The sequence below is a fragment of the Formica exsecta genome, unplaced genomic scaffold, assembly GCF_003651465.1.
Source record: "Formica exsecta isolate Colony F162 unplaced genomic scaffold, ASM365146v1 scaffold211, whole genome shotgun sequence".
NCBI classification, from domain to species: domain Eukaryota; kingdom Metazoa; phylum Arthropoda; class Insecta; order Hymenoptera; family Formicidae; genus Formica; species Formica exsecta.
In genome coordinates this window covers 141757-157954 of record NW_021849408.1, presented here as the reverse complement: position 1 = coordinate 157954, position 16198 = coordinate 141757, and the positions used below count along the sequence as shown (strand labels likewise).

Sequence of the window (16198 nt, the reverse complement as noted above, 5' to 3'; positions counted from 1 at the left end):
GGTTCTCACCGCCGCTCGATTCATGCTGCGACGACGCTTCGAGGAACGAGTGCAACCACACTCGGTCCTCGACTTACGTAAGTTTCGACTTTACGTATGATATCACCTTGGGACTGTCGCCACGAGGGCGGCGCAAAAGGATACACTTGCAACCCCGGCAGGTTTCTAAAAGAGCGGAAAAAAGCTCGGCGCAAAAGTAATACTATTTTGGAAAGTAAACTATTTTATCTTGAGTGTCAAACGTTTTTGATTGCTTTTCAAAATAAAGAGAATTTATATAAGATAGCTAAATTATTTTCCTATGATACTTGGTTTTGAAAAACTGGTGTAAATATGTAAAAGATATTCATGTTTCTACAAATATTGAACTGCAAAATATAATTGGTTTATTTATTCTTCTTTTTCTTCTTCAAAACAAAAATAAATATTTAAAATTTTTATTTAACAATAAAATATTTATAAAATAAACTATAAGAGATTAATAATAATTTTAAGATAAATGTTCTGCAAAATAAATGAAATAATGGAAATTTCTCTAAATGTTAATTAAAAGAATGAAATTTTAGTGTGATACAAAATATAATATTATATCATTAAAATATATATCTAATCAAATTTTTACATAAATATTTGAAAAATTATAGTATAAATATTATAATTTATTTGTATATAATTGATATAAATATATAGATAAAGATGTCTGTATATAGCTATTTTTAGAAAAGTTAAGTTTTTGTCAAAAAAAGAAAGGAAAAAAGAGATAGAGCATGGAACACACACACCTACGCATACAAAGTTATTCACCTTTCGGAAACACACACATTTGCCTTCTTCGATTAAAGTTTTCATTAAAGTTTTCTAAAATTCTCTTATCCCTCCCTTGTAAGTTATACGAATGTAAGCGTACGCGGAAGTTTAGCGGAGTTTCCACGTTACTAAAGTACTATCTGTATGTACTATCTATATGTACTACTTAAAACGCATAGATACGAGCACAAGATCAGCGGACAGATGTACTCGTCAGTTCCCTTTCCTGTTCAGGCCCAAATAGGGTAGAGGTAGAGAATCAAGTAACTCGGCGCCTACCGGCAACGGCAATGGCAGTAAACCTACTCGTCTCTATTACAACTTGATATACCCAGCGCATACATGCGATACGTATTCGCAGTAGGAGTAACAGATAGCGAGTATCACGAAGCGGCATCTCGACGAAACTCGCCGTCGTAGTTCGCAAAACAAAAATGACGAGGCTTGCAGTCGTTGAAACGCTTTCGTGTGACAAGGAACGAAAAATAATAGGCATAAAATGCGATTTGAAGAGAAAATCTTGTATGCAAACTGAATCTGAGATAGTGAAATATAGCCATGAATATTTTGCAACAAATTCTTCAATAAAATAGAGAATAAAGAAAAACTTAATTTTAATCATTTCTATCATTTAATTATTAATCTAACGATTTTCTATGTTAAAAACAAATTATGTAATGATTATACGAAATTTTTGCATAACTTATAACATATGTATTATTTAAAAAATATTTTTTCTCTTGATAGAAAATTATATATTAAAGATAAAAAATAGTAAATATAATAAAACATCTCTTTACTTCAAAAATTTATTTGAAAAGAATATTTGATATTCTTTCATAATTAAATAAAAAAAAAAAAGGTCGGTACATATATTACTTTGTTAATGCGTTGCCATAAACAATTAAAAAAATACGAGAAAAAATGCATGCTGCATATATATCTTGTTTTAATCTTAGTTCTGCAAATATGTACTTTGATACAATTTCTCACATATATAACAGTTTTCATACAAAATTTTTATCTAAACACGCGATGATTTTTTCCATTTCCGTGGAGTCGCATAAGGCACTTAACCTTGCATAAGTGCATAGTATTGCCATCTAAACCATGTCAACCGTATTGCGTAATGTACCGACTGCAAGCCCATCATGAAATAAAAGGAAACTTACCGACAGTGTAAAAGATGATGAAGGGACCTGCAACAATTCGCACGTCGTGCAACTTTCTCTCTCTCTCTCTTCTACCGTTTCTGGCATTGTACATACAACACTGCATCTAATGTGGATAATGTATTTTTTTCCATGTATGTTTTCATTTATTTTTAATCGTGAGTTGAACTGATTGCTTTGAGATTCGAGTTTTAGTACCGGATAAATGCTTCCACTGTTCCGGATTCAAGATTTACAAATTTTCGGGGAGAAAAAATCCGTCGATTCTCTAGTTTTATTATAATTCTTTAACTTAACTCTCTCTCTTACTGTAAATAAGCGTTCCGGATTTGTGTTAATTATGACGAAAGAAAAAAAAGAAGAGAGGGGAGGAGGGTATTAGCGAGAAATCAGCGGGTTAAGGGTTTATTAGTTAGCTCCAATAATAACGTTATGCGAAAATAAACTGATCTTAAAATAGCGCGCGTCCGAGTCTCTCTACACGTCAGCAGAACGGGAAAGGGAGAGAACGAAGGCAGGTGCAATCATATAAAGTTAATAAGCAAGGTGCAACTCTGCTATACAAAATAGTCAGTGAGAAGGTGCAATTTGAAAAAGTCTGAAAAAATGAGAGTCAAGTATCAAGGATGTAAACGCGTGCCTGTGAGCAAAGGCACCACTATTTTGTACGGAAAACCGTTTGCCTATGTATTAAGATCGGCGATGCGTGACGAAAGATGCGATCATTGCCTACAAAGGTAAAATTGTTTTATCATATATGTATAAAAGAGAAATAATCTTGATAGAAAGTCGTCTCGTCCTTGTTATTCCTTCAGTCCTGATATAAGTCTTATTCTACTATCTATTTGAATTGTTAAATTTTTATTTGTGACGTCTTTAATTTATTGGCATTACTCCTAACAAAATTATTATATGTGTAATTTATATGGATATATATTTTTTCCAATTTTTTTTCTGTTAGGGTGACAATTGGCATGTCAATTTATCAAATAAATATATTGTAAATGTAACTTATATAAGTTTTATACAGAGTTATATGCAATGTATATCTTGACTAAGAAAATATATCATATTTGAATTTTGTGTATTAGCTATTCACAAACTTTTCTGAGATAATTGAAAATTTATTAAATGCAGAATATGAAGATCAACTTAGGTAAATGCCATGTTTTGTCAACCTAAAATTCTCATTACTATAAATAGATATATTAAGTACTACTTTAACTGCATTTTTAAAATTTGTTTATTTTATTTCTTCTACAATAATAGTGAATATATTTTTATTTTACGTTAAATAAAAGTATGAAAATGTAATTAAAAAAAAAATCTAGATGAAGATTTTTCTTTTTTAATTATACTTTTCTATACTTTTTATGCGTGTAAAATACAAATATAAATATGTAAAAGTTTTAAAAGATGAAAAGAAAGAGAAAGAAAATAAAATTGTAAAAATACAACTAAAAAGATATACAAATTATTATAAGGTCTCTTTAAATTCAAATCGCGCGCACACAAGTTGAAATCTTTATACGTATGTATATATATGTATATATATATATATATATAATTCATTTGGAGATTATCCGAAATTATGTCACGAATGACCTAGTTGAAAGACATAATAACAAAAATCCAATATTATAAAAATTACAGATTAGATAGAACATCCCGGTATTTCGTTTCGCTGTAGTTTCGCAACAAAATAATGTATCTACATTAGGTTAGGTTAGGTTATTATTGGGAACAGAAAGCTTGAATGTTTCATCAAAGTCTTTCGCGTTTCTGCGTTTCTCTCTCTCTCTCTTCTACCGTTTCTCTCTTTTCCTATTTCGCGCCGAGATCCACTTATTTCTTGCTCTGCGTGTCCTTTGCATCTTCTGTACATAAAGAAAAATGAGAATATTAATTGGTTGGATGTAAAATATCGAAATTCGAGAGATTCAGCATCGACGAAATATTACCACTGCAGACTCGCATCCTAAGAATCCGTTGGACGAATTCTCGTATCCATCAAGTGAGCTCATCGGATTTTAACGCGTTACGGCAAACGTACGACACTTTACAAAACACTCGCGACACGTTTCCGCGCCTGAACTTCACTTTTAGACGATAACACTCACGAGAAATATACGAAGCGATTCGAACGTGATTCCACGATCCGCGACCCGTTCCGCGATCAACCGCCATTTGAAATCTATTGAGAGAAGTGAATCGCGATTCTCGAAGTATCGGAATGGTCGAAACAGCGTGAACGCAGCGCGAATCGCAGTATTTATTAACCAGTGTTTATTATTCTAGATTCTAGAGATATTTTATAGATGTCTAAAATGATGAGAAAAAAGTATTGCGGCGCAAAAAATGTTCTTTCTACATACAAAAATAAATAAATAATAGTTTCATAACGTAAATTATAAAACTTGAACAAAAAATATCTTGTTCATTGTAATATATACATATATATGTATATGTATATATAATTCTCGCAATGTTAATGATAGATATATATATATACAGAATGATTCGTACAGCATTATGACGCCGTGTGCTCTCGTAATTTATATTCGTTTACGTGTCTCGAAGATAGCGTTTGCAAAACTATCGAGAATGAAATTCAAATCTTTTCCAAGATTGAATTCGACGCGGGCGCCAGTTTTCACGACCACGTACGCCGGAAGTGACGTGCCCATAGCAGCCAGCCGATCTCCACATCACTTGGGAGCAACGGATTGCCTCCTTGAGTGTCCCACTACGCACACATATGATGTAACCCTCCCCCTCACTCCCCCCGCGGATTTCGTATAGCGGCTAGCGCCACGCAGCGCGGCGCGCGCCGCGCCACTTGTCTGCGCGCACGTGTATACGTCAGTGTGCGTATGGGAAATTTTGCGGTTTTTTAATAAAACACACAACACACAATGGTGGTCTCGCAGGAGGTGCTTTCGAGGGCGGAGGAAATCGCCGACCAGGTGAGTTTTTTCAGCGAGATCGCGCCGTTTTTCCCGTCGTCGAACGACTCGCGATCCCGTCGTATCCACGGAGAGAGAGAGAAAAACGGTACGAGTTAAATCGCTCGTTCCCCGTGAACGAGCGAGCCGCGCTCCTGTCAACGTCATCGTCGCCCAGTATATTCCCATATTTTCGCGCGTATCCGCGATTTCTCGCGGATTATCTGTCACAGCCGTGAAACGCGCGGCTCGATTAAGCGATCGCGATTCGCGATTCGCGATGCACGTTCTATCGTTGTTCGCTAAAATTGCAGGTTATGAATTCCACAGGTGTATTCGGAAACCCTGAGCGACGATAGTACGTGAGCTGTTGATGCAAAAGTGAGCTATGTCTCCGCTTTTTCCTTTTCTTACCGATCACATAGATATCATTTAGACGAACAGATGTTCAACAAGATTCAATATTTTCACACTTGCATGTGTGAAATATACTCTATAATGATGACTGTGTGACTTTTCTCTCTCATATCTCTCTTATTATCTATTAGCATTTTATTTTATCTAGGAAGATGATCAAACAAATTTTATTTGCTGTTGAGAATGTTATATTTAAGTGGATTTCTTTCTTTAACGTTTACAGTTTTGTCAGACATATGGATCATTATCCACTTTCACAGACCTACTTTTCAGATATTCATATATGATAATGTAACATGTTATACACTGATCAGCAATTTTAAAAAATGTATGGAAGAGAATTCATATTAAATAACAAAAGTAAAATTTTTGATGAAAGAAAATAAAAAATTGTCAAAAAACAGCTGATACAAATATAATATTTCAGATACTTTGGCGCTTAAAGAGTTTCTAATAAAATCTCTCAAATTCCATTTCTTCCCTTATCCATTCCTTAATATGACTTTATCAAGAGACACAGTAGTATAATCATCATTAAATTAAATAAAAAAGCACGACATATTATTAAAAATATTTATTATTGTGACAGGTAATTCGCAATGGAAAACACGTGCTTCCAACGTTAGCGCGATTGTGTCTCATTGCTACCTTCCTAGAAGATGGCTTGCGAATGTGGTTTCAATGGACCGAGCAACGAGAGTATATGGACGCATCATGGGGTTGCGGAAAATTTCTAGCCACTGTCTTCGTCCTCGTAAATCTTATTGGACAACTCGGTGGATGTGTTATGGTGATTAGTAGATGGCGAGTCAGCATAGCCTGCAGCGTTTTGTTCTTCATTGTGATTCTACAGACTATTGCGTACAGCATTCTATGGGACATGCAATTCCTATTCAGGAATCTAGCGCTAATAGGAGCACTTCTACTGGTGCTGGCAGAGTCGCGAGTTGAGGGTAGATCGCTCTTTGCTGGTGTGCCTAGTCTTGGTGATAACAAACCTAAGAATTTACTGCAATTGGCTGGCCGAATTCTGTTGGCATTCATGTTCATTACGCTGATTCGCTTCGAGATTTCTTTTCTACAAATCCTCCAAGACATTGTCGGCAGCATCTTCATGGTATTGGTAACAATTGGCTACAAAACTAAGCTGAGCGCATTACTACTTGTCGTCCTATTGACTGCATTGAACTTCTATCATAATGCATGGTGGACCATTCCTGACTATAAGCCGCTCAGGGATTTCCTCAAATATGATTTCTTCCAGGTAAGTTTGTCTGATTTTATTAATCATTTATTCATTTATACATAACTAAAATATTGAATACCTCTCTGTAATATTAATAAAATATATATTTGTTACCAAACAGAGAGGGTATTAGCCTTTTTACTTCTACACAAAATGCACTTTTTATTTATGCTAAAAGTAATTTTATTTCTGCCAAAAGTAATTTTATACGTATGTATATATATGTATATATATATATATATATATATAATTCATTTGGAGATTATCCGAAATTATGTCACGAATGACCTAGTTGAAAGACATAATAACAAAAATCCAATATTATAAAAATTACAGATTAGATAGAACATCCCGGTATTTCGTTTCGCTGTAGTTTCGCAACAAAATAATGTATCTACATTAGGTTAGGTTAGGTTATTATTGGGAACAGAAAGCTTGAATGTTTCATCAAAGTCTTTCGCGTTTCTGCGTTTAAAATGAGTGACGATATACAAAAAAGAGGAACAATAATTTTTACTAGCAAACCGTTTGTCTTTGCTCTTAATTCGAAACACAGAATTACTCGATGTGACAATTGTTTGAAAAGGTATGAAAGAATAAGAATAAAATTGCGAGATATTTGTGATTTTATCATTTTGTAATTATTTTATATTAATTAATTATTTAGGAATAAATTGTTCTTATTTTATGTATGATAAAAATAAAATATTGTATAGATAATAAGACAAATAAAATGTTAGATATAAGTATATATTTGATGTATGCTATCATTTTATTTCATCAACATCCATGATATAATTTATTGCAGCGGCAAATTATTAAAGTGTTCGGCTTGTCAGTATGTATATTATTGCAACCGCAGTTGTCAAAAAGAATCGTGGTCGATACATAAGGCAGAATGTACACATTTGAAGAAGGTATTGCCAAAGATTGTGCCAGATGCAGCACGGCTTATGGCACGTATAGTTCTCAAGCTCAAACGAGGTGGGGCTGACGAAGTAGGCTATTATACTGAAAAAAATTTCAGAAAATTCAAAGACTTAATGTCACGTAAGTATTTTTCTAATCAAACAATTTTAGAGAATATATGTGAATGTGTAACCAACTTGTATGTTTGGATTGTAGATTATTCAAATCTAAAAAAAGATGCAAAGGGACTGGAGCATTTCACCACATTATGTGCAGTTTTATATGAGTTTCTTGGGAAAGAAACAATACCTAACATCGCAGAGTTGATGGGTATTTATGGCAGAATGTGTACTAATTGCTTTAACATATTAGATCTTAATATGAACAGCATTGGAGCTGGTATTTATCTGGGAGCATCTGTGGTGGATCACAGTTGTAAACCCAATGCAGTTGCTGTTTTCGAAGGGACTACTATCATTATCAGGACAATAATGGATCTTCCCTCTTTGGATTGGTCACAGGTAGATATTGATGAAATAAAATACAAAGATTAATAATGCTGAAATAAACTAAAAAGATTAATAGCGCTGAATTTAACTTCTCTATGAATATTATATAGTGACTTTTAAATATTCAATATAATTGGTTCTATTTATAATAAAAAATTAATGATCAAAAGTGAATTAATATATCAAATGTCTTCTTATTTTGAAATTTGTTGATATAATCTTATTTTACATACAGATAAAAATATCATACATCGATTTACTCAATTCTAACAAAGACAGACGTGAAGAATTGTACAATACATATTATTTTTGGTGTGATTGCGAAAGATGTAAGCAAGTGGAACCTATGGCTGAAGCAGCCGCATGTCCAAATTTATCATGTGACTCTTCATGTCTAATTGAAGCTGACAATTGTGAAAAATGTGGTACAAAAATATCAGAGGAATTTAAAAACACGTTTCGAGAAGTTACTGACTTTACTCTTCATCATTTAGAAGAAATGAAAGCTATGGCTTGTATCCTTTAAATATTTATATATTAAGAAAGCTAAATAATATTTAGAATTTTAGAGTAAAATATTTATCTAACAAAAATAAAATATATTCTTGATATTTATAATTTATCCTTATTAATGATAATAGATCTTGATGTTAGTAAAATATGTTTGAAAAAGCAGAAGAATATACTGCACAGATTTAATATACAGCATATTCGTACTCTGGAAACAGCTCATATTGCAGCTATGAATCTAGAATATTGGGAAGATGCAGAATTATATGGCAAAGAACTTATTCCAGGATATTTGTGAGTATATCATTTGTATAATTTGCATAGCTAATTAGATAAATCTTTTTTATTTGAAATTGCTTTTTATATATTAATATATATAGAAATTGTTATTATTTTATGTTTTTACTCTTCTATTTCATTTATATTAAAATATCATAATGAATAAACAGAATTTATATGTGACTGAGAATAATTAATGTATCTCTCTATAATTAAATTAATGTATATCAATAATTAATACTAATATTAATATATTAATATAATTGTAATTTTTTTGTATAATTTACTCCCTCTGTCAAATCTTTTGTACTTTATTAGTTCTTTATTATCTAATCTATGATCATTATATATACACAAATACACACATACATATATGCCTATATGTGTTTATAATATATTGTTCTCTATTAGCAAAAATCAACAATTTTGATATATAATTTATTAATTCCTTATATATTTGTATTTCATTGTAGACACTTTCAGTCATCGGAGGTCTTCTGATGATAGTCTCTCTAGGTCCAGGCGGAGTATCGATGGATGAACATAAAAAAGAATGGTAGAAACAATCCTATTTATGGATGTGGTGGATACATCATCAGGTTGTTATCACAAAAGTTAAAACGAATTACTGTCTCCCATTCCTGTCCCTTTGTACGCTCAAAGAAATCTTAAACCATTGTGTGTTAAACGACAAGAAATTCAGTATGTCGATATCACCGGCCCAATGCAATCATTCTATGTGACTAATCGGTTAATCGAGATTCGTATTTTAACACTATGACGAAAATAATAGTATAGAGAAGAAAAAAGATAAGCACATACAGATAAAGACTATATTATCGATAATGGCATTGTACATACAACACTGCATCTAATGTGGATAATGTATTTTTTTCCATGTATGTTTTCATTTATTTTTAATCGTGAGTTGAACTGATTGCTTTGAGATTCGAGTTTTAGTACCGGATAAATGCTTCCACTGTTCCGGATTCAAGATTTACAAATTTTCGGGGAGAAAAAATCCGTCGATTCTCTAGTTTTATTATAATTCTTTAACTTAACTCTCTCTCTTACTGTAAATAAGCGTTCCGGATTTGTAAAAAAAAATGTTTTATAGTGGTTAAGAAATAAACATTACAATATTGATATTTATATATAATTGAAGACAATATTGATATTTATAGATAATTGTGCTCAATTTTTAGATTATATTATGGAGAAATACATCCCTTGACAGGATTGCTATATCTCACGATTGGGAAGATACAATTGCACTTGGAAAAACCAAAAGAAGCACTTAAAGTATTAAAAAAGGCAAGTGAAGTGTTAATGATAACACATGGTGATCAGCATTCCTTAATGAGAGAAGAATTAAAACCTTTACTCTACCAAGCTATTATGGCATCGAATACAAACATTAACGGGGTGTAGCAATTTCAGAATTTTGTAATTTTTTTAGTAATAAATAATTTTCTTGATATATAAACTTGTGTGTGATCCATTCTCTCCTTCTCCATATTGCTTCATTTTGGCGAAATATCATTTTTTATTATGTGATAATAGGTATATATTAATACATCTGTTAAAATATATGTTTATATATTGCATTGCATACTTTTGTATTATTTCTATAATATTTTTTCTCAGACTTATGTCCGTTAAGTAGATTTTCGACTTGGGGTCTGACACGGTGAAAAACTGACCGGGGATCTGTCAAACCCACGGTCTGACATTTAATTCAGTCTAACATTTAATGCTGTCGCACGTATCAAGTATCAAGAAGCGAGCAGCATCGCTTGTCGCCTTCGTTGCCGGTTTGGTAGAAAAGTGACAGAAAATAGTATATCTGTCCTTTTCTGCTATCCGAAGTTAGTCGAAGCCCGAAGCGCCGAGCTCACATATACTCGGTCTTGCTTGTGTACGTTATCCCCTCCACTACGGTTGCGTGTTGCTTGAGTCTTGAGTCTCCATTCTGGCTTTTAGCATAACTGAATCAGACTTGTCAGGTCAGAGCCGCATCCAACAGTGAGAGGTTTGCTCCATTCACGAAACTCGGAGTATAACATGTGGTAAGTATAATTGCTCGCGATTTCTCTGCGATACGAGTTTCATGTGAATTTGATGAATCTTCGAGAGGATCTTGCTTGTTTACGCACCTAGAGATTTGCCAAACGATTTTCTGACGATAATATCGTTAAAAAAAATACACTTAGAATGTCAAGTCTCGTTCGCGAACTTCAAAATGGGCGTTAAAATATTTTTGCTCTAATATTTCAGAATATTATAATCTATGAATATGATATATTTCTTTATAGTTTATATATGATGCATAGAATTTACAATAAAATGTAATATATAATTATTCTTATAGAATAATTGAAAGATCTATTTATGGTTATTATTACTTGTGCGATATGTGTATTTTATTTCATGGAAATATTCTTATTAATATATTTTAATAATCCAAAATTATGTAATTTTTACTTGCAATCATTAAAATATAATAAGAATATTTATATTACTATTATGCCAATATTTAGAATTACATTTATACTACATAATATAAATATATATATAACATCATATTAATTTCTCTCCAGGCATCAACATTAATTCTTTGAACAATTGCTTCTTTGAAGATCACAATGTTTTCTGCTATTAAAAGATTAACTGGCAAATCGGATGGTATCGGCAATGTGTCTCCTAGGCCGGCCCATCAATCCATGCCGACAAATCTTCAGAGAAAGTTTGCCAAAGGTGTACAATATAACAGTAAGTGTGCATATGTATATGTTTTTGAATGTAAATAATAGAGTAGGATATCAATTGTAATATGAACTTTACACATTATTTTTAGTGAAAATAATAATAAAGGGAGACAGGAATGTAGGAAAGACATGTTTATTCTATAGACTGCAAGGGCAAAAGTTTATCGAAGAATATATACCCACGGAAGAGATACAGGTGGCTAGTATACAATGGAATTACAAAGCCACTGACGATGTGGTAAAAGTGGAGGTATGGGATGTCGTAGATCGTGGCAGACGTCGTCGGAAATTGGAAGGTCTAAAGATGGATAATACTCCGACTAATGCGGAAAACGTTATCGAGGAACCAGCTCTAGATGCAGAGTTTCTTGACGTTTACAAAGGCACTAATGGCGTTATTATCGTGATGGATATCACGAAGAGTTGGACATTTGACTATGTTCAACGAGAATTGCCGAAAATACCTAGCCATATTCCTGTTATTGTTCTTGGCAATCACTGTGATATGTCGCATCACAGAACTATTACCGCGGATCACGTGACATACTTTATAGACACGCTACACGAAAGAACCGCACAAGTAATTAAATTACTTATTATTATGACCATTACATGTCTTACACTATTAGTTAATATTTTACTATGAATGAATAAATTTAAACTTGATGTGTCTTTAACAAATTTAATTAGAATCATTATTTATATCAGAATTTTTTAAACTTGTTTTATTCTAAATTTATAAATTAATTTTTGCAGGTAAGATATGCGGAATCATCGATGCGAAATGGCTTCGGTTTAAAACTATTGCACAAATTTTTTAATCTACCATTCTTGCAACTGCAACGCGAAACGTTGTTGAAGCAGCTTGAGACCAACGAGGAGGAAACGCGTCTGACCATTCAAGAACTCGATCTCTTCCAGGATAGTGACGACGCCGATTATAATAAATTCCTAGATAATCTTGTGAACCGGAGGAGAGCTCTTGCAGATTCAGTATCTGCTAGTAATCTAGTCTCAAATGTTGTTCCATCATCCATGAGTAGCTATCATCTTGCACTTTCCAACAATGCGAACTTCCCGAATGCCACCGGAGAGGTCAAAAGGTCGGCTTCAATGCCCGGTCCAATTGGCGGCGGAACTCCGATCCCAATGAAAAGTTTGGAGATGAAATCATTACCGAAAAAAGAGAGCTCCGCGATAAATACGTTGAATAATTTATCAAATTCTATGAAAGCTTCGCAAATTGTGACATCACCTATTTTGCAAAATTCTGCTGCTAAAATAGAAGTAGCTAAACCAGCTGAATCCATCAATGACAATGGCGAGAGAAGAGATTCGCTCAATCGTCCGCCATCACTCATGTCCAAAATCTTTGGCCACAAGAAGGAAGATGAGACAGATGGAAAACTACCAAATGTGAAAAATCTTAACTTAAATGCACCATTGACTAGTGTTGAAGACTTTGTGCCAGATGATGGAATGCTGGATAGATCGTTTTTGGAAGATAGTAGCCAGGTCTCGCCACAGAAGGTACAGCAAGAAGAAATAGATTCTGAGAGGTAAATAAAAAGCTTTATAAATTATTAAGAATATATAATTAGTATTATTACTACGAATTCTCTTATACTTTTTGATATATATCATCAAAATTATAATCAATACTAGTACTGCTAATAATATAATTTTATTATACAGTGACACGGAGACTGCAAATCCTTTAGTAGCTGGTTATGAAGATGACTTGTCATCCATTGAAGAAGTAGCTTCTCCTATACAGCCAAAATTAGCAGAAAATCCGCTGTCTAAACAAAAGCATAAACTAGAACCGCTATCAGGTCCAGAAATAAATATTGAGAAGTCAAATCAAATCACGAAACGCGACTCCATTTCTTCTATAGAGCAAGAATTGCATATTTCGAATAATTACGAGCCGAACGAGCAGCCAGACATGAATTCAGACGTTATTGATAACTGGTTGCGACGGGATTCCAAGTGGCGGCAGAGTCCTGAAGGAGGTGAAGACGTGAGCAGTACCAGTACGAGGAAGGACAGATTAGAATTGAGCGATAAGAGTCTAGACGTCAGCATGACAAGCTCCAATGTTCACCTGGAGCTGCTTGATGACACTAGCATGCGTCATATAAACTCTAATGCCAGTAGTCCAGTGATGAAGGAAAGAAAGAAACATAAAGAGAAGGTAATTGTTTTGTACAATCCATAAAAGATTTTTATAAAAGATTTTTGGGGTTATATTGAGATATATTTTTCTCAACTTTACTATTACTTGATTGATTTAAGCTTGCTTTCCATATGGGTTTTTCTTAAATTTTTTTTTTATGTTATTGATTTTAGGGGGATGAGAAGGAGAAGAGGAAAAAGAAGAAAGCAAAAGACAAGGATAAGGATAAGGAAAAAACGGAAAAGACTGAAAAGAGAAAGAAACGCTCATCGCACCGATCGAGGGACGAGAACAGAGAGCGAGATGAACTCGAAGAGTTTTTAAACGGCTCAGCTACAAAAATCGGTGTTGACGTTGCTTACGAGGCGATTTAGCATTCCAACAAAATTATCGGTAATGTTTTTTAAAAGCCACGCGCATCTTGCAAAAAAGAAAAAAAAGACTTTGCTCCATATAAGAGATTCCTCGATGTGATGTATGTTATGCTATTGAAAACAAAGGGAAGAAGATTATTATTGGTGCAAAGGAATAATGTTTCGGATTGCAATTAATTTATAATATATATTTATTTTCCACAAACCTAGTCGTACGTGCGCTTTTGGACTGCGTTAGCTCGCATTTTAATCGGGCTCGGTTTGCTGAAGGTTGTAGTTTTACGGAAGATATGTTTTAACAATCAAGTCATATTGCACTTCTGATCTTAGATTTTTGACAATTTTTAACGTGTATTTGAAAAATTGTAAATCATGAAGAGTTTCTTGTATGAATGGATATAATATGTGAATATCTTTTACCCAGTATGATAAAGTGATGTAATAATTATGTGGCGTTGCAATGGTATACTTACAGAATTATTTAATTATATTTTAATTTTCTATATTTGTTTTTTTGTATTAAGGTTTATATATATTTATCGTTGATATCACATACATTTATAACTCCATCTTTAACTTAGCATACATTGTTCTTGTTAAACATATAATTTAAAATAAAAAAGTTATCCCTCTTATATAAGAAAGTGTTATATTAATGTGTTGTATTTTTTTATAACATATTGTATAGCATTGTGCAGTCATTGCAGCTTCATGTTAATAAATGTATATAAACAAATTGAATCTCTCTTATCTTATTATTACCAATGTGTTATACTTGTCAGTTTATAAGTTAATTTATTATAATAAAAATTATAATTAGCTTTAAGATCTCTGCAAAATATGCAGAAAAAGAAAGAAAACAAGAGAACAGAATCTTTGTCTCTTTCTAATGAAAAAAGTAGGGATAGCCAGAACAGCTGACATAAATAGCAATCATATGAGCAGATGAGCTGCGTTCAAAAACGTCACCTTAGTTTGATTATTACTCGGAATCACTGTTCAAAAACTTTAGAACATCTATATAACTATACCCCCACTATACCTATACTACTCTAGATTGTATAACGAATAAAAAAGAAAAAGATATCCTATTATCTCTCTTTTTTTATTTGATCTTCGCCATTAAACATTGATAAGAATAATTGCTCTGCCTACGGTACGTTCGGAAACATCACTCATGTGCACATATGATCTTTGTCCAATGTTTGATTAGCTGCGCGTGATGTTTTGCTATTCTAGTATATAATGGCTAAAATCATTTTTCGGTGCCACGGTAAAACAACCGGTCGGTACATGTACGTGCTAGATGATCCATAATTGTGGATCAAAATTGCGGAGAAATATTATGGATTTATTAATGTCTTATTAATTGCGCGTGATGTTTTGCTATTCTAGTATATACTACGGACAGCGATAAATTATTACAATAAATTTTGCTTTTATTTTTTTATTATTCTTGGAACAAAAGTATTAAGTATTTTAAGTAATATCAAATTATGCTTTTTACAGTAGTGCGTATTGATGCACATTAATATACAAATTTATATAAGTTTAAGTAATTAAAACAATAAGATAATTAATACTACAAGTCTTTTGAAAATAAACACATGACAAAATAAATATATACGTTCCGCTTAAAACTATTTTCGCTCGAAAAATAAGATTCTTTGCCCTCCACTAAACGCTTCGGAGCGTTAAAAATAGTGTCTAATCGGAGTTTTATTGAATACATACAAACTTTTATAAAATTTTTAATTTCTTATATTTTTGAACGTCTCCGATGTCATCGAAAGCGAGAGCAAGAACAAGTAAAGAGCAAGCGAAATGACATATATCGTCAAAGAATTCCGAAGTCTCTTATATACGTGAGGGACTTATTCCTTTATTATAGTAAAAAACAATAAAACACGGTTAAAATTATAGAGAAATATAATTAATTATGCTTATTAATTTGTCTATAATAGCTTTTAATGTATACATTGATACGCACTAGCGCATCCAACTGAATTCATAAATTAAAAAATTAATTGAATAATATAATTATAAAAAGAAAATTAATAATAAAAAGCAGTATAAATGAAAA

At 32.6% G+C, this 16198-nt stretch overlaps 3 protein-coding genes across 4 annotated transcripts; all 3 read left to right on the top strand.

The window, feature by feature from the left end:
• Positions 1-2066: 2066 nt before the first annotated feature.
• LOC115235155 (histone-lysine N-methyltransferase SMYD3) lies at positions 2067-10279 on the top strand. Of its 2 annotated transcripts, none has more exons than XM_029806749.1 (6): positions 2067-2716; positions 7396-7637; positions 7713-8017; positions 8241-8520; positions 8647-8809; positions 10000-10279. In XM_029806749.1, the coding sequence occupies exons 1-6, from the start codon at positions 2586-2588 to the stop codon at positions 10223-10225; spliced, it is 1347 nt and encodes a 448-aa protein (XP_029662609.1). In that variant the 5' UTR covers positions 2067-2585; the 3' UTR covers positions 10226-10279. The 2 variants fall into 2 exon arrangements, with proteins under 2 accessions (XP_029662609.1, XP_029662610.1); XM_029806750.1 differs by lacking the exon at positions 2067-2716 and adding an exon at positions 6811-7173.
• LOC115235157 (surfeit locus protein 4 homolog) lies at positions 4794-9581 on the top strand. The gene is made up of 3 exons (XM_029806751.1): positions 4794-4945; positions 5931-6605; positions 9268-9581. The coding sequence occupies exons 1-3, from the start codon at positions 4895-4897 to the stop codon at positions 9352-9354; spliced, it is 813 nt and encodes a 270-aa protein (XP_029662611.1). The 5' UTR covers positions 4794-4894; the 3' UTR covers positions 9355-9581.
• Positions 10280-10727: 448 nt separating the features above from the next.
• On the top strand, positions 10728-14851 carry LOC115235178 (rab-like protein 6). Its single transcript, XM_029806785.1, has 6 exons — positions 10728-10863; positions 11395-11566; positions 11652-12142; positions 12319-13121; positions 13258-13759; positions 13915-14851. Exons 2-6 carry the CDS (start codon positions 11440-11442, stop codon positions 14113-14115), a joined length of 2124 nt encoding a protein of 707 aa, XP_029662645.1. The 5' UTR covers positions 10728-10863; positions 11395-11439; the 3' UTR covers positions 14116-14851.
• The last annotated feature ends 1347 nt before the right edge of the window (positions 14852-16198 follow it).